The sequence below is a fragment of the Meriones unguiculatus genome, chromosome 9, assembly GCF_030254825.1.
Source record: "Meriones unguiculatus strain TT.TT164.6M chromosome 9, Bangor_MerUng_6.1, whole genome shotgun sequence".
NCBI classification, from domain to species: domain Eukaryota; kingdom Metazoa; phylum Chordata; class Mammalia; order Rodentia; family Muridae; genus Meriones; species Meriones unguiculatus.
Window position 1 is genome coordinate 38,507,997 of NC_083357.1, and position 26,005 is coordinate 38,534,001.

Sequence of the window (26,005 nt, forward strand, 5' to 3'; positions counted from 1 at the left end):
TCAGGGAGCTGCAAATAGTTCCATAGTTAAAACTATTAAGAAAATAAAGGTTAGCAGTAGTGAGAGTGTGGGATGTGTACACACAGTTGGAGGCCATACGCATGTAAAGACATTGTGGGAAACCGTATGGAGCCTCCAAGAACATTATTATGACCCAGAAATTCCACTTCTAGGGAATTAAAAGGAATTAAACCAGTATATTCAAGAGATACCTATACCAAACATTCATTTCAGCATTAGTCACAAAAGCTAAGGAATGAAATCTGCCTAGTTGTTTAGTGTCTATCCATGGCTGAATCAAGAAAGAAAATACAGGGCAAACATGTCTACACACAAATATATTATTTGTGGCAATATGGATATTATGTTAAAAGAGTAGGAAGGAGCTTAGGAGCATGGTTATTGTTGTTAATACTCATACATTATTATTTTAAAAATATATTCTTGGAAGTATTCTCACCACAAAAAGTTTATGAGGCTCAATTTAGCCACTCTATACACTTACATATTAAAAGAAATCATGTTGGGCACTGGAGAGATGGCTTAGAGATTAAGAGCACTGACTGCTCTTCCAGAGGACCTGTTGGGTACTGGGAATTGAACCCAGAGGCAGCTCACAACTATCTTTAACTCCTATTCCAGGGGACCCGACACTCTCACACAGGCATATATGCAGATAAAACACCAATGTACATAGAAAATAAAAAAATCATGTTGTTCTAAGTAAATACAGTTTTTTTTTTCAGTTAAATATAAAGATGCACAAGATAACCCTGCCCTAAGGAAATTTTAATCTATAACAGAGGCACTCACTGGTGTGGAGCCAAGGCTCAGGGGTCTGCCATGTATGGTGCAGGGGACATCCTCAGCTCTAGTTCTCATACAGACCCAAGAAAACCCAAGAAAAACACTGCTCTCACAGTGTGAGAGCAAGGAAGCATCAGCAAGCCAGTTTTCAGAGAGAACATGAAAGTGTGTGTGTGTATGTGTGTATGTGTGCATGCCCACATGCTCTCATACAGGGTAGGGATGGGTGATTTATAGTTTGTGGCATTTTGTTATGGAAGTTTAAACAGAATAAGGCACACCCTAAAATAATTCCAGATATGGAGGTCAGTGCGCAGATTTTAGGACACAAGGAGGCTAAGATTTTCTCCTTGTTGCCGTGACCAAGGTAGGGCTCTTCTTGTCCACTGCTCTTAAACAGGCAGCTTATGCATGGTTTGCTCTATTCCTTGTGTGCTTGCAGTCCACATGCAGTGGTAGAAAAAGCAGACATAAAGACCTTTCAGGGCTTATATGGCTCTCAGTGTCACAGCATTGTGCTCACATTCCCAACAAAACTCAATTCCAAAGCCAACACATTTTCATGAAAATATATTTAATCTTATTCAAATGAGAAATCCCATCTCTCTCCACAGTTACTTTCAAACAAAGGACCCCTCTCAACAAATGCTGAAAATGATAAAAGACAATCTATCATGTTGACTGAAAGGTACGTAATCAAACACTTGATGGCTGACCTATCCAGAAGGTTTTTGGTCACTTGGAAGGAGGGGATCACATCACTGCTATAAATTTGAAGTGAGGAAAGGTTCTTAACCTAAGTCAGTTAACACTGGTGTAATATAGACTAATGGCTCTCCAGGAAAGGGTTTCACTGAGTAGAGAAAAATAGAAGAACAATGAAAAGAGTAGGAGACATTTCTGAGAATACTGGCTAGTATTCAGATGAAGATTAGTCTGAGGGAAAAATCAATGTCTGGTGATCAGTAACTTTAAAGAAAAGATAGATCTCTTTTTGGTATTACAGATCTTCCCATGATGCTAGATTCCAGATTATAGAAAGGAATAAAAAGATTAACAAATCAAGAATGTAGAAACTCCTGGCTTTTGCCTCCAGGAATGGCAGTGTGTACTTGCTCATCTTGGCAGCACCCTCATTAGAGGTTGAGGTGGCTGCTTCACCAGGCCTCCACCAGCTGGGGCCTGCTGCCTCACTGTACCTAGTGCGGGTCTCCTGAGAGGCCAGTGCCTACTGGGCCATCTTGCGAATCATGTAGTTCAGGATGCCTCCATTTCGGAAGTAGGTGAGCTCCACATCAGTGTCGAGCCTCATCACAGCCTGGAAGGTCTTCCCCACGTCCAGCTGCAAGAGTAAAGAGGCAGAGCTGAGCAGAAACACCTGCCTCAGGGACACCCACCTGGCTTCCCTCTAGCCTCAGTTAGGGTGTGGTCTCTATGCCAACAGTGCCAGCAGCATATGGGCCCGGTAGCCTCTAAACTCAGCCAGACCTACTGGATTAGTATTCGTTCTTCAGCAAGACCCCTGGGATTTATGTGCCAACTGGAGGTTGAGAACATCGCAGAATCAATGATGTAGGGAACAAAGTGGCCTCTCAGGGCAGCAGATATAGGTGACACTCTGGACATGCTCTAGGCAGCAGTAGTCTTAGTGGGGTTGTTCCTTTGGCAGCTAATTCGGTTGCTCACCTTGGGCCACCCTGGACCTTAGCACCTGTCTAGATGCTAAGTATCCTTGGGACTTTGTTACGGGGATATTTACTCTTGCCTCTCCTTAGATGTGCTCCATATTAGTTACTGTTCCTGGGATAAAACACCACAAGCAAAGCAACTTATAGAATAAAGAGTTGATCTTGGGAGAATCAGTCTCAGAAAAGACCCCTGTGCCCATGTTTTTTTGTTTGTTTGTTTGTTTGTTTGTTTGTTTTGATGTTCTCTTTGTAGAACTCCTGTTCCCTCCAGGTCTTCCCCTTCTTTCATAAGATTCCCTGCACTCTGTCCAAAGTTTAGCTATGAGTTTCAGCACCTGCTGGGTGGAGACTTTCAGAGGCCCTCTGTGGTAGGCTCCTGTCCTGTTCCCTGTTTTCTTCCTCTTCCAGTGTCCATCCGTTTGCCTTTCTGAATGAGGATTGAGCATCTTACCCAGGGTCCTCCTTCTTGCTTAGCTTCTTTAGGTGTACAGATTTCAGTATGATTATCCTATATTATATGTCTAATATTATATGTCTAATATATGCCATGTGTGTCTTTCTGCTTCTGGGATACCTTACTCAGAGGACCATTCATGGAGATAACCTAGAACCCCTGCACAGATGTAGCCCATGGCAGCTCAGTCTCCAAGTAGGTTCCCTAGTAAGGGAAACAGGGACTGCCTCTGACATGAACTCAGTGGCTGGCTCTTTGATTACCTTCCCCTGAGGGTGGGGGGCCAGCCTTATGAGGCCACAGAGAAAGACAATGTAGCCAGTCCTGATAGGCTAGGGTCTCATCAGGACCTTCCCTATCAGTGGACTGGGGGAGGGACATAAGAGAAGAGGGAGGGAGGGCAGGATTGGGAGAGGACGAGGGAGGGGTCTACAGGGGGGATACACAGTGAATAAATCGTAATAAACAAAAAAATTAATTAAAATATAAAAAAAGAGTTGATCTTGGCTGGTGCTCCAGAGAGCTAAAAGTCCATCATGGCAGGAAGGCTTGGCAGCAAGTGTGGAGCATGGCTGCAGGAGCAGGAAGACAAGAGCTCATCTCCTCAACCACAGGTACAAAGCAGGGAGAGGGAGATGTAATTGTGAGTCTCTGTACTCTGAGACTCTGCCCCTGGTTACCCTTCCTCTAGCATGGCTGCACACCTAACACTCTCAAGCAGAAGCACTACCGGGTGCCAAGAGTTCAAATGCTGTAGGCTATGGGGACATTTCTCACTTAAAGTGCAACCACTGGGCTAATTAAAGCCTGAACTAGGAATGAGGTTCGTGGGGGGGCGGGGAGTGCATATAGGATCTGTTGATCATATTTTCATCAAAAAAAAAAAAAAAAAAGAGAAGTTTAGAGTTTAGATAACAGAAGTATTATCTCTGAGTTGTCATCACTATTCTTTGGGCTGAAAAGAGACTGAGAGAATGGGGCTAGGAGTTCAGAATGAATTGATAAACAATATGAATTTAAAGCTATGATAATCAGCAGGTATTAGTCTATGCTGTGAAGTGGGTAGTGCCAGCAGGCTTCACATCTAATGCCATCTTCACAAACAATGGGCCCTTACCTCAGGTCCTGCCGGCAGAAGGTCCGCTTACCTCTATCTGGACCGTCATGCGTGGCTTCAGGTTTTCAGGAATGTGAATGGTGTATCGTTCCCGACCGGTGAGTCCCAGAGTGTCTGCAGTCTCACCAGGGAGATACTCAAGGGGGATCACCCCCATCCCGACCAGGTTACTGCGGTGAATGCGCTCGTAGCTCTCTGCTAGGACAGCTTTGATTCCCTGACGAGCCAACAGAGGTTTAGACACAGCAACGACTTTTCTTGGGAAAGTACACAGAAACTTCACAAAAGAATTCTTCAGAAATTCTCACAGCTGGATGCTAGTAAGTACCTGTTAGCCTTTCATCTAAAATGCTATCTTCTAGTTATAAATAACTTAGGAGTGAACCTTATCAGAGTGCCTACAATATACCAGCACTCTGAAAGCACTCACGTGCATTCTTTCCTGCCCTCCACCAATGCTGAGATGCAGCAGATGCTATGATGGCCCCCTTTTACTGAGGAGTCTCAGTGGTGGAATGTTGTACTGAGACCCATGACCCAGCATTTAGCCACTTTAAGAGCCTCAGCTAATTTGTATCTGGAATGCATATCACAAGTATAAAAAGTCATTTTCTTTTCTTTGGGTACACACCAGCAGATACCAAGGGTTTAATCAAAACAGTGATATTCAAAATGTACTACCAAGTAAATAATTAGTGTGCAATGCTTCCACACCTTTTGTTTCAGGATCAAACTGTACCGAACAGTGCTGCTATGAAGCTTCCTATGAAGGCCCTTTTATTGTTAGTGTGTAATTGGTCATAAACAATAGTAACTAATATGTTGAAAACTGGATTGACTAGGTCATCCTGTTAGTTATAAATTCTTAGATACTACCTCAGATTTTAAATTTAAAATCTTAAATTTGAAAATTTAGAATTGCACCAGAACCTTGCAGGGCGGTGAGCTGCTGGAATGTGTGCACATGCGCACGAGTGTGTGCATGTTTGTGTGTGAGTGTGTGTGTGTACATGATTTCACCCAAGTTTCAGGAACCTGGTTGTAAAGTGGTAGGTATTAAAGCTCACCAGGAGAGGTTTTTAAACTACCAGTGTCCAAGCCTTTATTAACTGAAGCGGACTCCATGGAGAATGCCTAAAATGTGCCTGAAAGCATTGCCAAAGTCCAGAAACACGGGTAGAGTGGATTTCAGTGATATGCAGTATGCACATCCTTTGGCTGATCAGATGGCTCAGTGTGTGAAGGAACTTGCCATCAGGACCGTGGGTCCCACAAGGCTAGAACCAACTGCTGCAAGTTATCCTTCCTCCGACGTGTGGCTGTATGGGTACACATGTGTGTGTATGTGCATATATGTGAGAATGAGTGAACATACTAAATATATGTAATTTAAAATGAAAGTAACCCATTCTTATTTTACCTAGTCTCTAAAGAAGCCCAGCTCCTCACTGCTCCTGAATAGCTTGCTGTTTATTCCTTATGTTCACCGAGGATGATCATCCTAATATACTTTGGGGTTCCAAGCTCTGAGACTATTATGTGTTGGAACATGGTCCAGGAATGGGGTGATGCTAGGAGAGCTCTGAGCGCTTGTGAGAATATGCCAACAAACAAGACAAGAGTCTTGACTTCAGTTTCTTCAAAACATGGAATTGTTCTTGGAAAGTGTTTTCATTCTCCTCCCAGGTGTAGCAGACAAAAGTGAGTTTATTTCAGACTACTCATCATTGCTTCCTATTATTCAATTTAAATTATCCTTTATATACCTCTATGATGGAAAAACATGTTTTTCCATGCGAGGCTTGTCTTTATGACCGAATATATCCTTGAACTCATGAGAACTTTACCTATGTGCCCTTAACTCTCACAGCATAGGCTGTCTGAGGCTCTGGATAAGTTGGCTATTGCATGAGAATTTAGTCCACATTATTTACTGGCTCTATTCTCTCAGGTCCCACCACCTCTAGAGCAGTGACAATTAGAAAATCATGCTGTTTTTTTCTATATAGAAAAGGATAGTTGCACATACATTTCTGAATGTGTCACCCCTCACAGGCTTTTGCCCAAAGTTATTAGTAGTACTTATAGAGTTGATGGCTGTGAGTCCCAAGCCCACCTGGTATATGTGAGCCAGTTCTCCTGTGGACTGTTGCCTTGAGTGGAAGGAGTCTAGATCCACAGAGAAGCAGGCTGTGTGATACTACAAGCTCTTCACCATCTGCTTTTTCATAATGTCTTGGAAACAAAGCCATAGCATCTCTTCCCAAGCACCCTCCTGGTTCTGAGATGCCCCACCCCACTGGAAAGCCTAGGCTCCATACGCACCAGCAGGAAAGGGCCTTTGGCTGCCCAGTCTCGGGAGCTGCCTGAACCATACTCTTTGCCAGCCAGAACAATCAGGGAAAATCCAGCCTGCTGGTACCGCTCAGCAGCATCAAACACATCAAGCTGAGGAAGAGGAAAGGAAGTTTTTTATAAATGCACAAAAGATAAGAGTGAACACACAACTGCAGAAAACACTGGGGACAATACAGGGTCCAAAGGGCTGACAGCTAAGAAACTAAAAACCTGGCAATGTGCTTGGTCTACAAGTCCCCAGCTAACTCTTGTCTACCAAGAAATGTCTACCGAATTGAGTTTTACTTTTGACCAAAACGTAATTGCTGTCTTTCTATAAATTCAAATCCTAGTCAGTTCTGAAAGGTAGCAAAATACAAAATGATATGTTTGGAAACGATATCAAATGCAAAGTCTTCTTGTCATTCTACATGCAGGTCATGGCAGAGGCAGCAGAAGTGTGCATGGAAGCATGAAGCAACAGGTCAAGAAGGGTCAGCTAATTTAAGAAGTGAGAGATATCTTCCACAAACAAATTTGCTTCTTGCAGGATACTGATGAGCTGAGAGTTCCCCAGGATCTGATGGGTTCACTGCGGAATGAAACAATTATTTGTCCATAGCTAAGTGGATCAGAAAATAAAGTCCCTTAAAATAGAATCTCTTGAAAGGAAATAGACAATATTCTTGATAAATTCCATTTACCAAAATTAAACAAAGATCAGGTACATAGTTTGAATAGTCCTATATCCCCCAAGGAAATAGAAGCAGTCATCAAAAGTCTCCCTTCCAAAAAAAGCCCAGAGTCAGATGGTTTCAGCACAGAATTCTACCAGACCTTCAGAGAAGAGCTAACTCCAATTCTCTTCAAACTATTCCATAAAATAGAAACAGAAGGAACATTACCAAACCCATTCTATGAAGCCACAGTCAACTTGATACCTAAACCACACAAAGACCCAACAACAACAAAAAAGAGCTTCAGACCTATCTCTCTTATGAACACTGATGCAAAAATACTCAATAAAATACTTGCAAACTTAATCTAAGAACACATAAAAGATATCATCCACCATGACCAAATGGGCTTCAATTTGACCAGGCATGCAAAGGTGGTTCAATATATGGAAATTCAGCAATGTAATCCACCATATAAACAAACTGAAAGAGAAAAACCACACGATCATCTCCTTAGATGCCAAAAAAGCATTTAACAAAATCCAACACCCATTTATGTTTAAAGTCTTGGAGATCAGGGATACAAGGCACATACCTAAACATAATAAAGACAATATACACAAGCCTATAGCCAACATCAAACTCAATGGAGAGAAACTTAAATCAATCCCACTGAAATCAGGGACAAGGCAAGGCTGCCCATTCTCTTCAACATAGTATTTGAAGTCCTAGCTAGAGCAATAAGACAACTAAAGGAGATCAAGGGGATACAAATCGGAAAGGAAGAATTCAAAGTTTCACTCTTCGCAGATGATATGATAGTATACATGAGTGACCCCAAAAATTCAACCTGAGAACTCCTTCAGCTGATACACACCTTCAGCAAAGTGGCTGGATACAAAATTAACTCAAAGCCCTCCTGTATATAAAGACAAAAGGGCCAAGAAAGAAATTAGGAAAACAGTACCCTTCACAATAGCCACAAAGGACATAAAGTACCTTGGTGTGACTCTAACCAAGCAAGTGAAAGACCTGTTTGAAAAAAACTTCAAGTCTCTGAAGAAAAAAACTGAAGAAAATATCAGCAGATGGAAAGATCTCCCATGCTAATGGATTGGTAGGCTTAACATAGTGAAAAGACATCCTGCCAAAAGCAATCTACAGATTCAATGCAATTCCCATCAAAATATCAACACAATTCTTTACAGACCTTGAAAGAAAAATTTTCAACTTCATATGGAAAAACAAAAAACCCAGAATTTCCAAAACAATCCTGTACAACAACAGTTCGTCTGGAGGTATCTCCATCCCTGATCTCAAGCTGTACTACAGAGCAGTAGTAATGAAAGCTGCATGGTATTGGCATAGAAACAGAATGGTGGATCAATGGAATTGAATAGAAGACCCAGAAATAAACCCACATACCTACTGATACTTCATTTTTGACAAAGAATCCAAAACCATTTAATGGAAAAAAGATAGCATCTTTAACAAATGGTGCTGATCCAACTGGATGTCTACATGCAGAAAAATGAAAATAGATCCATATTTATCACTCTGCACAAAATTAAAGTCCAAGTGGATCACAGACCTTAACACAAACCCAGACACACTAAATCAATTAGAAGAAAAAGTGGGGAAGAGCCTAGAACTCATTGGCATGGGAGACAACTTCTTGAACAGAACACCAACATCACAGACTCTAAGAACAACAATCAATAAATGGGACCTCATGAAACTGAAAAGTTTCTATAAAGCAGACACTGTCGTCAGAACAAAATGACTGCCTACAGATTGGGAAAGGATCTTCACCAACCCTGTATCTGACAGAAGGCTAATATCCAGAATATATAAAGAACTCAAGAAGTTAAACAGCAACAAATCAAGTAATCCAATTAAAAAATGGGGTACAGAGTTAAGCAGAGAATTCTCTGTAGAGGAATATAGAATGGCAGAGAAACACTTAAAGAGATGCTCAACGTTCTTATAAATCAGGGAGATACAAAACAAAACAACCCTGAGCTTTCACCTTACATCCATCAGAATGGCTAAGATAAAAAACTCCAGTGACAACACATGCTGGAGAGGTTGTGGAGAAAGGGGAACCCTCCTCCACTGCTGGTGGGAATGTAAACTTGTATAACCACTTTGGAAATCAATCTGGTGGTTTCTCAGACAATTAATAATAGCACTTCCTCAAGATCCAGCCATACCACTCCTAGGAATATATCCAAAATATGCTCAAGTACACAACAAGGACATTTGTTCAACCATGTTCATAGTAGCTTTATTTGTAATAGCCAGAACCTGGAAAAAACCCAGATGTCCATCAACAGAGGAATGGATACAGAAATTGTGGTACATTTACACAATGGAATACTACTCAGCAATTAAAAACAAGGAAATTTGCAGGCAAATGGTGGGATCTAGAAAAGATCATCCTGAGTGAGGTATCCCAGAAGCAGAAAGACACACATGGTATATACTCAATGATAAGTAGATATTAGACATATAATATAGGATGATCAATACTAAAATCTGTACAACTAAGGAAGCTAATCAAGGAGGACCCTGGGTAAGATGCTCAATCTTCATTCAGAAAGGCAAATGAGGTGGACAATGGAAGAGGGAGAAGACAGGGAACAGGACAGGAGCCTACCACAGAGGGACTCTGAAATATTCTACCCAGCAGGGTATCAAAACAAATGCTGAGACTCATAGCCAAACTTTGGGCAGAATGCAGGGAATCTTTTGAAGGAAAGGGGAGATAGAAAGACCTGGAAGGGACAGAAGCTCCAACAGAACTAAAAATATCTGGGCACAGGGGTCTTTTGTGAGACTGATACTCCAAACAAGGATCATGCATGGAGATAAACTAGAACCCCTGCACAGATTAGCCCATGACAGCTCAGTGTCCAAGAGGGTTCCCTAGTAAGACAATGAAGCCAGTCCTGATGAGACCTGACAGACTAGGGTCAGATGGAAAGGGAGGAGGACCTCCCCTATCATTGGACTGGGGGAGGGGCATAGGAGAAGAAGAGGGAAGAAGGGAGGGTAGGATTGGAAGGGGATGGGGGAGGGGGCTACAGCTGGGATACAAAATGAATAAAGTGTAGTTAATAAAAATAAAACAAAAATTAAAAAAAAAAAAACAAATGGCTGAGATTTCCTGTGAGGATTTTTTTCTTAATTATATAATTTGAAGTGGGAATATCGACTTCTAATCTGGATCTTTGAGGAAGGAAGATACATCTCTAATCTGGGCCACACCTTCTGCTGCCAACCTATATAAAGGATATTGAAAAGGAAGCTTGTTTTTCCTTTGCCTGCTTGATCTTACTAGCAAGTCCATTTCTTTACTGGCATTAGAGCCTACTTCTTTGGGATCAGACGTATACTGAAGAGCAGCTGTGACATCTTGCACGGTGAATAACTACTCGATTCCTAGACCTTTCATTGGTAGATAGCAACTTTTGGACTATCTGGACTATAACTTGTAAGCCATTCTAATAAATCCTCCATTTACATATATATTCATATATTTTTAGTTCTGTTCCTCTGGAGAACCCTTACTAATATACCAATCAATATGTGATTTGATTTAAGGTCTACTCCATGAGATAGAACCCATTCTTGATACTACCTGGGTGACCAAGAACCTGAGACTAGATAGCTCAGGTAATGTAACAATAAAATGACTTGTGATTACATTCTGCTATCCTGATAGAACACTGCCTTGCTCAGCCATCATCAGAGAAGCTTTCTCCTCTGATGGGAACAGAGACCCATAGCTGGAAAATGTTCAGAGAGAGACTCAGCTCCAAATGGGATGTCTCCATCAAATCCCTTCCCTCGGGGATCAGGGAACTTTGCAGAAGAGAAGGTGAAGAGTGCAAGAGCCAGAGAAATTGAGGACACCACGGAAACAAGGCCTTGGAAACACAGCAGGATGGAGGCATGTAAGAACTCAAGAGAGATCATGGACCATGCACTGAGTATCAGTGCTGAGATTAGTGGACAGAAGTCCACATGCCTAACACACAATCTACCACCAATTGATGATCACCTGCAAATGAAAAATTAGTTTTCTCCAATGGAGTCTCACTGAGTATAAACAACAATCTTAAGAGCAAGTCCCAGGGATGGAGAGATGGCTCAGAGCTTAAGAACAATGGCTGTTCTTCCAAAGGTCCTGAGTTCAATTTCCAGCAACCACATGGTGGCTCATAACCATTTATAGTAAGATCTGGTGTCTTCTTCTGGTGTGCAGGTACACGATACAGGCAGAATGCTGTATAAATAATAAATAAATAAACCTAAAAAGAGAGAGAGAGAGAGAGAGAGAGAGAGAGCAGACCCCAAGCCTAGCAGTAGATGGCCAACATTCAATTAACTAAATGGCATCTCTGCAGGTTCATTGTCTATGTTTTGCCAGGGTATTTTTTTTTTTTTTAAACTTTACAGGTCCTTTGTCTATACATTACAGCTTCTGATTTTGTGGGTTTTTCTTTGTTTGTTTTGTTGTTTTTGACATAGGGTTTCTCTGTGTAGCCTTGGCTGTGCTGGACTTTCTTTGTAGACCAAGCTGACCTTAAACTCATAGCAATCTGCCTGTCTCTGCCTCCTGAGAGATTAAACGTTTGTGCCACCACGCCCAGCTGGTTTTGTGTTTTTATAGGATTCATTCGTACACGAACATATGTATCTGTGTATCTATGTGTTTCCTGTGCTTTTTCTTCTGTTTTTGTTTGCTTGTTTGTTTTGAGACAGGGTTTCTCTGTGACAATGAAACTTGATCTGTAGACCAGACTCACCTGGAACTCAAGATACACTTGCCTCTGCCTCTGAGTGCTGGAATTAAACACATGTGCCCAATTGTTTTGTTCTATTCTGATTTGTTTTTATTCTATTATTCTTTAGACACCTGTTTGTTTTCTAAGGTGACACAGAAAGGGTGTGGATGGGAATAGGAAGCAGGGAGGTGTTGTGGATATAAACATGTTTTTGTTTTGGTTCCAGGTGTGGGATGTGGGATGTGGGATGGGGGACTGATTCTGATGGTCCACAGCAGCAACTATTTTCCTCATGCAGACTCTTGAAAGAGGCTCTTCACCAGCTGCAAATAGCTTAAATCTGAGGACTCTGAAGATAGAATAAATGCCAGAGCCCAGAAAGGAGGAGAGGGGAGGAACACCAAGAAAGAACAAGGCTGCTGGTGCTCTCTGCTGCTGCTCCTGATAACTGTTGATACAGTTTGATGAGAAGTTGGAGATCTCTTGACAGGACCCTAACCAGTGGGAAGTAGCTAAGGAAAACTATGTCCCTTCTCCCCACTAATCTTTCTCTTCTACCGGGTACTGGGGTGTTGGGAGGGATTGGGGTAGAGAAGGGAGTGTTTCTGTTTGGCCTAAGAGATGTAAATAAAATAGTTAAAAAGTAACACTAACAGCAAGGAACTTGAGTTGGTGGTAGGGAACTGTAATCAGAATATACAGTATGAAAAGAATCTATTTTCAGTAAAAGGAAAGAAAAAAAAAAAGAAGGCCATTTTCAAGGAGGGTAAGCAATAATCAGGGAGTTCTAAAACACTCCTTGGGGACCTGCAGATATGCTACCATCCTGGATCTTATAGGTCATCCCATCTTGTTTTAAGCCTCAGAACCATGTAAGGCTGGTATTATTTCTCAGTCACAGATTTATAAAAAGGCTAGAGAGGTAAATAACAGATGCTGGTCCCTCACTCAGGTAGCTCTGAGTGAAGGCTTTCCTATCTCACACATCCAAATCTATAAACAAACAACTCCTGCATATACACCAGCTTCAAAAAGCTCCTTCAAGATGGAGCAAACCTCACACGGCCCCCATGGCCCTTCCTTTTGCTGCAGATGCAGTGGATTAGAGCAAATACCAGTGGGGACACACAACAGCCCTCATTGATAAATATTCTGAATAATCTGGAGTACTTAAAATAAAAAAGTACTTAAGTACTTAAAGTACTTAAAATGCAGATGACATTTCACTCAGAAAGCTCAACTGCCATGAAATGAGACTTAGTTAAGCTGTGGTGCCCAACCATTAAGCAACAAGAGACTGTTGCTCTTGTACTATGATGAATGGCACATGTATGGATACCTAGTAAGAGGAACTCTAGGAAGTCAGGCAAGCCACAGCAGTGAAGATAAGGAAAGCCACTGTGAAGAGCCAGGCACTGGAGCCTGACAGATACTGGTTGCTGAAGGAACGGAGATGGTACTCACAGTTTCTCCTGAAGGAAGATGCACAGTCTGAGGTGCCTGCTTGTTCAGAAACTTGTTCAGCAAGCGAATATTGGCGAAAGTCCCCCGTGCCATGATGGCATCATTACCCCGGCGTGAGCCATAGGAGTTGAACTCTCGTGGAGTTAGGCTAATATAACAGAAGCAGGAGAGGCTCTTTAGTGATGTGAGTCAAGAGTACAGCTAGGGGCTGGAGAGATGGCTCAGCGGTTAAGAGCACTGTCTGCTCTTTCAGAGGTCCTGGCTCACAACCATCTATACCCTCTACCACCCTCTTCTGGCATGCAGGTGCACATGCATCTAGAGCACTGTATTCCATAAAATAAATAAATAAAAATCTAAAAAAAAAAAAAAAAGAGTACAGCTAGTTTACACACAGCGAAGAAAAATGCCATAAAGCCGGCCATGTCACTGAATCTGCCAGACACTGGTCTGCAGGCTGTTCTCAAAGCCTCACCAGGAATAGTCACACAGGAGCTGAGAAGGGCAGGAATTAATACTCTCCTCGGTCAGTTTAAGAGTCTTTCACATTTGAGTAGGAAAATTAGAAGGAACTCTACAAGGACTGTTTGTCCTCTTAACTCAGCAAGAAGCTACATTTAAGGTGAAAACTGAATTAAAAATAATGGGGAGACTAGTCAGGTGGATCAGAGAATGAAGGACAACTAAATATGCCCCATAAACTAACCAGATGTAGGCCTGAATTTGTCCCTGAATAACCAGGGCCTCAAGGTAAAGGGAAGCAACACACTGGCAATATAACATACAACTTTCCAGAAGAAAACAATCACAGCCAGGTCACTGGCCTGTTTCTTACATCCTTGGGGTTGGTGTTAACATGATTTAATTGTTAGATCTATATTAAGGTGGTTAAGGGAGTTTCTGTTGGGTTTCAGGAGCAGGCAAACATGCCTTAGAACCCCTGAAATCTTATCCAAAATGTTGCAGGTTTGTGCACTGCAGGGAGAGAGGGACATTATAATGGCTTGCAATCACTACCCTAAAGAGTTCCCATTGTCAAGAGAACACCCCAGAGAAAAAGTGTTTGTTTTGCTTCTTAAGCTTTCTCCGAGTCCTCTCTGAGGGAACTGATTCATAAGGGAGAGATAGAAATCAGGAATTTTTGCTCCTAGATGAGTGTCATGGAAATCAAACCCGGGAACCCCAAGCTCTGTATCTTTATTGAGCTGACAGAGTATGATGTGGACACTATGGTTATGGCATATCTGAGGGGATGAAGGTGAGTGAGCTGCACATTTTTGAGGCAGTTCTGAAAGCTGTCAATAGGACACCACCATGAATTTCAGCTTATGTCACTGCTGGGCCTCAAGCAGGCAGAGGGAAGATGCTTGTGCTTCAGGCACACACTTGCTTGGGAAGCTGTCCCTCCTGGCCACTTGTGACTCACAAGCTCTCCTATGGTGCTAACTAGGCAACAAAAACAGGAAATATCAACTAGTTTTCAAGCACTAGTGCTCAGCAAAGAAAAAAAGACAGTCTGATCTAAAAGACACCACGTGAAAGAGAAATGCCAGCTTCATCTATTTCCTCCCACTACCTTTGGTCTTTTCTCCCTCACACATACTTACCCTCTGTTGGTCAAGTAGCGAGCAGCAGGACTGTTTCTTGCAATATTTCCTGCTGGAGAGATGTGGTCTGTTGTTACTGAATCTCCTAAGTTGAGTAGCACATAAGCATCCACTATAGACTTGGGTTGCTGGAGATCTAAAGTCTGGAAAAATGCACAAGTCAGCATTTGCCTAGATTTCCCAGACAGGACCCCAGGTGAGCTCAACACCATGTGAACCAGACTGAGATTTGTATATCAGTGCATGGAAAGCTCTAGTTTACTGGCTCATAGCAAGGATGTCTATAATAAAAAATAAGGTAAACTGAAAACACTGACTTCTGAACCTTGGGTAGAAGAAGGACTCACACCAGCCTCAAAGACAATGGGAATGCAGCTGCAAGGACATTCTTCCTGCTTCTCCATATAATTCGTCAGATCCCCAAGACAACTAGCATGCCAACTTCTCCTCCCTCTCCCTCCACTCCATCACAGAGTGTAAGAGTTAATACATATAGCAAGCCCTGAGGATATTCTCCTGGACCAGTCCTGCAGATCTTAGCTAGCCCTTCTCTATGCCATGTCTTCTCCCCAGGGTGTCTCTGCACAGCCACAGAGAACCTCTGGTCAGAGAGACGGCCTACAGCTAAACCTCCCAGCCTTCCACAACTTTCCTAGCATTATCAGCTTGAGTATGTAAAGGGTTTACTGTAACAGGCACTCTGTATAAGGCTGTGGGGTAAGACTGTACAAGAAAAAGATCTTTTAAAGAACTTATGTTAAAAACAAAAAAAGTCAAGGGTTGGAGAGATGGCTCAGTGGTCAGGAGCACCATCTGTTCTTCAACTTCCAGCACCAAATGGTGGCTTAAAACTGTAACTCTAGGTCCAGGGGATCCTCTTCTACGTCTCTTTCCTGGCCCCAGGCACTGTACATATGTGTACAAATATACATGCAAGCAAAAACTCATACATGTGAAAGAAAGAAAGAAAGAAAGAAAGAAAGAAAGAAAGAAGAAAGAAAAGAAAGAAAGAATATTATGCCAATGAGATGACTCAAGGTAAGTTCTTGCCACCAACACCAGGCCTGACTACCTGTGTCTGAACCCAATGTGGAATCCACACATGTCATGGCACACCTATGCCCTTGCCCACACACAAATATTATACACAGAAGATAATACATAAAACTTAGAATATATAATATCTACAAATATAGCAAAAATCATACCAAGTTTTCGAAGAATGGTGGTGACTTAATGTATGTAGATTTGGGATTCCATGCATACATCTTCTCTGATGGGGCGGCTAAGGCATTCCAGCTTTTGTTTACAGTCTGAAAGGTGAGGTGGTGATCAATTACATCCCATGCCAGGAAAAATTTGATATGTAAATATACAACATTCAAAAGAGGTCTACTAAAAGCCACTTTGATTCTAAGCAGAAACAAAAAGTGGTTTCTTTCTCTTGTTAAGTGACAGGAATCCTGTTCTGTCCTGCCCTGGTAAAAAGCCAGGAACCCTCCATTTACCCCAGCCCCAGGGACCCACACTGGCAGGTGAGCCCCCTGAAAAGCACTACCTTCTCACCATTTCTCTGATGGCAGCCACCTGCCACGATGAAGCTGGAGAAGCCATGTGGGCAATGCTGAGGGAAGCCACCAGCTAAGAGCCAGTGTGGAACTGGGGACCTCAGACCAATGCCCAGGTGGCCCAGATGAGAGGACTCTTGCCTAAAGCTTGGGAAGACAGAGGCTCCCATTCACTCTGCATCCATAGACACAAACTGTTTCTGTTTTAACATGATAAGTTTTACCTATTTTTATTTCCAATATGTGTGTATATATATTTTCTTTATGGTTTCATGAAAATGTACACAATGTTCCATTGCCCTCTTGCCCCCTTCCAATTCTTACTAACCTCATCCTCTTCTTCTCACCTAGCCTCCCTTTTACTTTTATGCCTTCTTTCCTGACCTGCTGAGTTTATATAACGCTGCTTGTATGTGCTTCGGTTGGGTGATTTGCTGGAGCCTGGATACTTATCAGCAGCTACTGAAGATTATGAACTCTTTTTTCCAGGCAACAATTAATTGCCATCTGTTCCTCAGGGAGGGATAGGGCCTCATCTGTCCCACCCCTATCCATGATGGAACCAATAATATATACTCTTAAAATACTGGACTTCCAGATTACACGGACACTAGATAGAAAATGACAGCCACTTTGTATGTAAGTTGATCTTTATAGATCCCTAACTTGATCTTTGCAGAAACACATTTAATCAGGCAGATGAGCTCCCTAATACTATTTCCCAGTGAGTAGCTTGTGGAAGAGAGCAGTGACAAAATTCTATACCCACTGAAGATTCTACAGTCCTGTCCCCTTTCACAGCATCACATTTCCCCTTGGCCATTGGGGAAGAGGGTAACTGAGGCTCAGAAAAGGGGACTGAGCCCCATTCATTTTCTCTGATTTTATTTATTTATTCATTTAATTACTTTGAGACAGGGTCTTACTATGCAGCTCTGGCTGTCGCAGGACTCACTGTGTAGACCAGACCAGTTTCAAACTCCCAGGGATCCACCTGCCTTGGCCTCCTGAGTGCTGTGCTTGAGCATTAAAGGCACGAGTCGCCAGGCTGACTTTTCTCCTATTTTAAAATGTACAACTTTTTTTTTTCTCATTTCATCAAGTTGTCACATGCTGATTTTAATACCTTTTTTTTTTTAAAAAAGACAAACACTCAAATGATTCTTTGAGATGTTCATTCAATTGATTAACTCCAGTAACTCCAGTTACTCCAGTGACAAAATATAGCCATGTGACCATCATGGTTTTCAACAAGGGTGACTCTTCAGGATGTCTGAAAAGGGAGTGGTGCTAAAGTCACATCCTTGTCCTAATCTGTAGGGCATGCGGGAATCATCAGAGAAGAGTAACTGATAACACTCCCTTAGTCAAAGGAAGAAATGCTTCTCTCTATAGTTCATGCTCCTGTTAGCTCCAAGCTCTGCAGAAATACACTAAACACTTTCTAGTGCATGTGCACTGTGTGTGTCTCACCTCTATTTTCTGATAGACCTCCTTAAACATCCCAGGGATGACATACTGCCGTTCCACCACCTGGATCTCATCTCGAGTTGGCCAGATGTCCTTCAAAAATACTTGCTGGCCCTGTGCATTCACTCCTGGAGATACATGTTACCGATAAGAAAACTTCCTCTAACACCCATTTTCATCATCACAGAGTCAGATCTGTTCCTCCCAGGAGTCGTACAAACACAGTGAAGACTGAATCTCTTCTATAGGAAAATCTTCTGATCGTATTTCTATCAAATGATTAATACATATCCTGGTAGTACATGCTTTCTTATTTACAGACATTTAAGTATAGTTTGGCCTCCATCTTACAGGTTTTGTATTTGTTAATTCAATCAACTATTGAAAACAACAACAAAAAAGTGCCTGCATTGAACATGTACACTTCCCCTCTTATTATTCCCTACACAACATTTATATAGCACTGACACTATCACAAGTATAATGAGTGACTGGGAGACGGCCTGTGAATAATATGAAATACTTTTTCCTTCGCTATAAGGCACTTGAGTTACTGGCAGACTTCAGCATCCTCAGAGGTTCCTGAAGCCAATGCCACATGGACGCTGCGGAAGGCTATACAATACTGACATTAACTGAGTTCTCAAAGTAAATAGCACACTCTTAAGTCATGTCTGAATAAAGCCTCTGTCAATACCAGGCACATTAATGGCTTCTTGTGTACAGAACATTGGACAACAGTTCAGTATTACACTCCAGGGCCAACTAAAAAAGCAAAATTATGACAAAAAACACACACAAAAAATGAAACAATGGTGCTAACTAGACCATGAAAAGGGCATTTGTTTATAGACTTAAGAGCTGAAACAAGAAGGTAGAGTGATGCTTTGTCTGCTATGGCACACTGAAGGTATGTACTGGGTGACTCAGCTTTCACTCAAGCTCATGTCTGTGAAGGGCCCTAACAACACTGGGGATACTGATTTAGGTTCATACATTTTTGCGAGCAGGCATAATTGCAAACATAGAATCCAAAACCAATGAAGGTCAACTGTACAGCTAGAGTTCGATTTCCTAAACACAAATCTAAGGATGCCTTCCACACTTAATCTCCTGGCTGGAGTGAGGAAGGTGTTGAGAGAAAAAGTCAGGGCCAACCAGCACTATAAACTGTGAGAATCTGGAACACCCGGAGCGTGTTCCCACAGGACATACAGTAAAGGCAGTCCATCTCAGGAATCCAGAAGGAGGCAAAAAGCAGTGACCTCTGAAGAATCCAGACTCCCAAATTGTTTGTAGCTTATATTCTTTCTTGCCACCTACTTCCCCCAACAGAATCTTGTTTCCTTCCTTTGTCTTTTGGTTGTACCTGGGGGAAAGGGTCTCACTGTGTAACCCTGACTGACCTGGAACTCACTTCTAGAGATCTACCTGCTTCTGCCTTCTGAGTCCTGGGATTAAAGACATGTGCCATCACGCCAAACTCTCAATTCTACCCTTCATTTTGTAATAACAAAAGCAGCAACTTCCTTCCAGTTTATTTTTCAATTCACTAGAAAAGGATAGTCACAAAAGCAAACTCTTACCCAATGGCTCTTTCTCGAAGTCAATCCTGACGGTCCCTGCAATTGCATATGCTATCACTAGTGGTGGAGAGGCTAAGTAGTTGGCCCTTGTGTTAGGATGGACCCGACCTTCAAAATTCCTGTTCCCAGACAGTACTCCAACAGCTACGAGGTCTCCCTGTGTGAGGCAAGAGACCATCAGTTTACAAGGAAAGGCACTGCCTATCCCTGTGAACATCATGTGAACAAAGATTTCAGCCAGCCCTTCCTCAGGTCCCTGCTACAGGGAGGGGGGCATGGAAGGTATCCCATGGGGAGATGCTCCAGGTCAAATGTAGGGAGTAGTGGTCAGTAACTTCTGCTCTTGAGATCTGATAGATCAGTATATGACACAGTTTTTGGTGCTGGAGTCTAGGACCAGATGAGACCACCAGGAAAGACTGGAAACTAACAGCCGAAGGAAACAGCAGTGACATGTCCCATGGCACTTTTCAAGGCTGCAGGTCTGTAGGGCCAGAAGCCAAACTAACCAAGGTAGTTACATTAGTTTCTAAGAAGATTTGCTTGATTTTGAATAAGAGGGACAAAGGGCAGGGAATAAAAGACAAAGACAGGCGATAGAGGATGAGGGAGAAAGAGTATTTGTCAGGGACGGCCTCTGGATAGAGAGAGGCAGATGTGGCCCATGGGCAAACAGCAGTTTATAATGGTAAAGAGGGAAACCCATGTTAGGATAAGGTGTTTTATTTTGATTGGGCATGTTAGTTAGGGCAGCCAAAGAGGGCCTTTGATGGCTGGACTTTAGACATTGGTAGTCAGCCTCAGAGGAGGAAGTGGCCAAATAAGGGAATAGATGGTTTTTAGTAGGGCAGAGGAAATGTGGGAGAAGGGCAAGGCCCGTCAGAAGCCCTACCTGCCATGCTTGAGCTGGCTACAGTCCCTTCATTCAGCATTCTCTAAGACAGCTACTATATTATCTCCAGTGTACATTTTTGGAAACCAAGGCACAAACCAGCTAATTTACTTGCCCAATGTGACACAGCTAGTGATTTCTCCTTGTTAATCTTAGTTCTAAAGCATACTCTTAACCACATCCCGATTCCAAGGACTGTCTTACCATGTTATATGAAGTCAAACAAGAGGTCTGCAGGATGCAGGCTCCTCTGTCATTACCTGAGTGATTGCCTCTACCACAGGTTCAGGAAGGGGTCCACTGTTGCCAATGCAGGTCATGCAGCCATAGCCCACCACATCAAACCTAGGTATCAAACAAGGCACAGGAAATGGCCACTCTCAGTGAGCCCCTCTGCTAGGGCACTTCTGGAGACCACAGGTCATAAGGAACGACAGTGGAGTACGTTTAGGACCTGGCCGTTCCCCAAAGCTTTCCTCCCTGAGCAGGATGCTATGCACATTTTTAAACATATAAACACAGGAGTTGGATGATTTAGAAGATTTAAAAGCTGAAACCAGATGTGTCATTTAATGTTTCCATCTCCTACTACTGTATGGTCCCCAAAACTTGAATTTTATGAAACACATGGAGAAAACAAATGTTATACAAGCTAATAAACAATAACATAGTAATTGGAGAAACTGTTTGGCAACTAATCACTTATTTGCCTCAAGGACTAGAACATCAGTAGCCATGTAAGTAACTATTTTTGTGCCAAAAGGCAAACTCAGTTACACAACCACTACCAAGCCCAGGGGTCATCTCAGTACAAATGAGCAAAGGTGCCCTCTTCTGGCGAAAGGAGGGAATGCTTCATGGAAGTATGAACTAGCACAACCATGCAGTTGGAATGCTAGGGTTTAAGTCTATCTACTATGTGATGAAATGCTGTGAAAGTACATAGCACCAGATAATCTCATAGTGGTTATACAAAGATGCAGATGCTAGAGGACTACAAAAGAACCTAAAGCATAAGCAAAACCAAATAACCTACCCACCCCCATTCCTCACCCTAACTGGGACAGGTACGGCATGACACCACTCTCGCGAAGGTAGTAGGTGACCACACCACTTCCAGGAGACAAGCTGGTCTTGATGTAAGGCTTCACATTCAGCCCCACCTCCACAGCTTTCTTTGCTAACAGTCCTGTGAAATGGTGAACAGAGACACAGCACAGGTGACTATTTACTTAGATGTGAAGAACACGTTTGGAAAAAGCCTGTTTTTTTTCCAGTGATGTTTCTTGACTGACAGATCAAAAGTTCACCACCCAAAGACAGTTTATGTATACAGCAAGCCCAAATGAGTCATGGTGATGAAGCAAGAGGCAGGTGGGTTTTGTTCCTTTAATAAATAAACCCCGGCCTGGCATGATAGCATACATCTTTAATTCCAGCATCTGCGAGGCAGAACCTCTGTAAGTTTAGAACAATGTGGTCTACACAGCAAGTTCCCAAACAACAAAATCAACTAACCGAACAAGTAAAAGAAATAAATCCCAAAACATTTAGGAAGATCCTATAAAATTTGTTTTTAAATTTTGAAGGGAAAATCACATAATATTATCTGTTTAGATTTAGATGAAAATTTTAACTAGACTGCCTTTTCTGAGGTACACAGATTCTGTACTGAATGGCAGGGGATCCAGGCAGCCTACAGCAGATCTAGACTACAGCTATTCCTAAAGCAGAGATCAGAGGCCCTGGGTCCCTAGACCACGATGTCAGGCAGGTACTGTGACTCAGGAGGCACCACAGCTGTGGGAAGAAATGACATAAGGGAGCAAGGAGACAAAAGCCATGGGTGGCTACTGATGTTTGACGAAACTGGTTTGTTCCAGAAAAGCATGGAAAGTTTAGGTGGCAAAGATGAACTCTAAAAAGGCTTCCCTTAGGCCCACTAACTGTTGGCACTAATCTCCAGACCCAAGGGAAGCTCTCAAGCGTGATCAGACATGTGAACTAAGGAGCTCCTAAACACTGACCTCTGTGTGTAACTATTAACTTCTCAGCATTGCACAACAGGCTGAGCACACAGAGCTTGATCAGCTAGTGCCCTATGCCCCAGTCTAGCTGCAACTGTGAAGTCTGTGAACTGTGAAGATTGCCGGGACAAAGTCTATGACATGACAATAGGTTCTTTATCTCTTTCTTTCTCAGGTAGGACCCAGATTTTAGGTGGTTTTCTCTACTTATTTTCTGTGCTAGTTACAAAAGGAAGGGCTGTCATACACTATGAATTCTACTTTAAAAATTTGCTTTGGATGCTATTTGTTGTATAGAAATTTTTTGGTCAATCGGTGTCTACATCTATAAACTTCTAATCCCACATCCGAGAGACCAAGAGGAGGGAAAATGATGCACTCACCGGCTCCTAACATCACAGATGGATTGCTGGTGTTTGTGCAGCTCGTGATGGCAGCAATTACCACAGACCCATGAGCAAGAGTAAATTCATTATTATTGTAGACAAATGTCTTGTGGTCATTGTGATGGTCCGGAGCAACTTGAAAACCTTTAAATCCTTGCTGTGGTAAGGGAAGGTTGCAAATATTATATGCAATAAGAAAGAAAACAGGATGCACAATCTGCTATAAAGAGAAAAATATGTGATCAAAACTTTTCACTTTGGAAGAAGATTGATAGTAATTTTAAGTGCCAGCTATTGACAAAACAAATACTTCTATGAGTAAACTTTGAAATAGTCCAGAAAACTTATACTTCTCTTTATCCTTTTTAAATAATCACAAAGGCAGCTGTGAGTCCTGAATCTTGCTCAGCAATGAAGCTAGTAACAATGGCTTTCTTCCCTCAAGACTAGGAGACTAAATCTACAAACAGCTCAAAGTTAGCTTGCCCCAAGACATAGTGTATGGCTCAATGACTATGGCCTGACTGAGATTCCTGATCCTGACCACGTGGTAATTTGCAGAAAGGTGACTTTTCTTTAACCTAGTTTTCAACTAATTAGTAATATAATATACAGTCGAACATCTGGTATAACGCTGATGCTTCGTTAAAATAAAATCCATCTCAACTTCCCATTGGGAGACACTCACTGAAAGTCTGAGCACTGGACATCATGCTGGGAGCTTTGTGGGGTAACAGAACGATTATGCAATTCTTAGGTTCAAAGACAGAGGTTAGGAAGAGAATCACACATACAAATAAAGTCCTGATGGCATAAGTTAAAGAATATGGAACCTCACCCAATGGGCTTCAGACTAAGTGCCATGAAGCATCAAGGACGGAAAGAGGACTACGTGCTAGGAGATGCTTAGTACCATTACAGAGAATGGTACCTGAGCAGAACTTTATGGGTATCAGAGTAGGGTGTCAGGGCATGGAGTAGAGACATGCACACACAGAGAGGCATGAACAGAAGTCCAGGGACCCACAGAAACTGTATGAACGGGCAGACAACACTGTAGGAAATGGTTTTCATGTGAAAAGCAACTATGCATAAATAGGGATTGTATTTATAAACAGGGCTTGTGCGGCAGGGAAGCCGTTGAGCCCATAGCTAACGGGGAATCGTGAAGGCACTTAGGATGTAGAAGTGCCGCTGGCACCAGGCTTCAGGAAGATTCATCACAAAGTGCTGTGAAAGCCTGTCCACTAAGAAGCAGGGAGCAGGGTAGAGTCCAGGGGCCCTACCTTGGCTCTAAGGCAGCTTTCAAAGTCCTTTTTCATGTCAGACACAGCAACTTTGTCCTGAGGTCTTTTTGGTCCACTGCAGCAAGGCACAACTGTTTTCAAATCTAACTCCACAACCTGTTCACCCAAGCCAAAAGCAATTATATAATTCATAAAGAAATAGCACAACCACACCAATGACCACAGAACATCCCAACAACCAAATCAACAAGCATCCACATTCCACTGATTCTCTTATCAGTGCAAGATTAAATTCCCAATATTAAGATGGGCATGGGAGTAGCATGAGACCAGAAGGACTCTTTGCTCCCGGAGAACTTGCTACTCTGTCAAACAGCTCACACATGGATTTCAGGCTGAGATGGGCTTTCTACTGAGGAGTGTGAACACAGGTCATCACTTCACAGAACAGACTGACAACTCAGTGAGTACTTCGTTCCCTGAGGATACATGAAAACTGGTTGCTTGGGAAAATATGGATTAGTTTGTACCCCAGAAAATAAAACAAATCACTGGATAAGCAGAACCATGGACATGCTCATCCCGTCATTTCTTTCCAGGACTGTAACAATGATGGGCTTGGCCTTTAGACAGCTCCAGCTACCTTAATAAAGTCTGCTGTGCAGAAGTGTCAATCAGTAGTTAGGGGAGGGGACACTCAATTCACAAAGGTTACATAAGCAGGCACATTAAGAAGTTACTTTGGTATGTTTATCTCCTTAACCTTTACATTTTCACCTTTTACCACCCTTATAATGACAACATAGTGACCATTTCCCCATAATTGTACCACCTCTGAAAACACAGATTCTGCAATTGCCGCCCCAGAAAGAAGAAACATACCTCAGTGAAGTCAGGATCTTGAGAGGGGTTGTTGAAATCTCGAAACATGCCAACAGCCTGAAGATACTTTTTAATGTGCTTTACTTTGTTTTCTTCACGACCTAAATGGCATTAGGGGCAAATAAACACGTTACCCTTTCCTGGTGAGCAACTAACGGGCCGGCCTGCAGTTCTGCAGGTCATGCCATTAGCACACACGCCAACACTTCTGCTCTCCAGCTTCCAGGCTACTTTTCATCAGGCACCATCTGCTATTTCTATTGAAGTGACATGTATGGTACAGACCTTGGCTCTCCTTACAGAGCCGCTTCGCTTCTTCTTTTTGGATGCAGCCCTTATTTAAGAGGATCCTAAGCCTGAGACCTCTGGCCAAGTGTACCCACACATCTGCCCAACACTTGCCACAAATACTCTTTGCATTACTTTGTTAAAATAACTAATAACCACCTTAAACCTCTGGCACCATGTGTTAAAAGCTTCAAATGAATGACTTCAAACTCTACTCTTCTATCATGATCCCTTGAAACAAGTATTCTTACTCTCATTTTACTGATGAGGAAACGCTAGCTCAGGAAAGTTATTAGTTAAGTTCTCTAAGGAGTACAACTAGGAAATGGCAGAACCTAATGTTTCAAGTCTTAACTCTCAGTGTCATATTGCCAGGAATACAAGCCTGAACCAGCTGCTGTTCTGAGTTAGCCAGCCACAGGCTTCGATTCTGGCTCTGCTACTTATTAGCAGGCACTGCAGAGTCAATAGTTACCATCACTAAGACAGTGTCAATATAAAGAAATAAGCAGATGAAAACCAGTAAAGACATCTGGGTTTTGGGGTATAAGAGAAAGCTCTTTTTCTTGGCCATCATAGCTCCATTTCACATCTCCTTAAATCCAACAACACACTTTGTCTCCACAGACAGGAAAAGTAAGTCTAAGAGCATGATGTTGGCAGGGCGAAAGGCAATGCTGGGATTCTCAGCGTCTCTGCTTTCAGCCTTGCACTT

At 42.4% G+C, this 26,005-nt stretch overlaps 1 protein-coding gene across 1 annotated transcript in view; it reads right to left on the reverse strand.

Moving 5' to 3' along the window:
* Positions 1-1,364: 1,364 nt before the first annotated feature.
* Aco1 (aconitase 1) overlaps positions 1,365-26,005 on the reverse strand; it is a 69,277-nt gene continuing 44,636 nt past the window's right edge. Inside the window, exons 9-21 of the mRNA XM_021627109.2 lie at positions 25,003-25,103; positions 24,160-24,276; positions 22,871-23,030; positions 21,514-21,649; positions 20,721-20,805; positions 19,569-19,725; positions 17,986-18,110; positions 16,153-16,257; positions 14,945-15,087; positions 13,338-13,485; positions 6,392-6,514; positions 4,098-4,283; positions 1,365-2,149 (exon numbers count right to left, since the gene is read on the reverse strand). Of these exons, the coding sequence (XP_021482784.1) occupies positions 2,036-2,149; positions 4,098-4,283; positions 6,392-6,514; positions 13,338-13,485; positions 14,945-15,087; positions 16,153-16,257; positions 17,986-18,110; positions 19,569-19,725; positions 20,721-20,805; positions 21,514-21,649; positions 22,871-23,030; positions 24,160-24,276; positions 25,003-25,103 (1,700 nt within the window). The 3' untranslated portion in view covers positions 1,365-2,035. The remainder of the gene's footprint in view (positions 2,150-4,097; positions 4,284-6,391; positions 6,515-13,337; positions 13,486-14,944; positions 15,088-16,152; positions 16,258-17,985; positions 18,111-19,568; positions 19,726-20,720; positions 20,806-21,513; positions 21,650-22,870; positions 23,031-24,159; positions 24,277-25,002; positions 25,104-26,005) is intronic.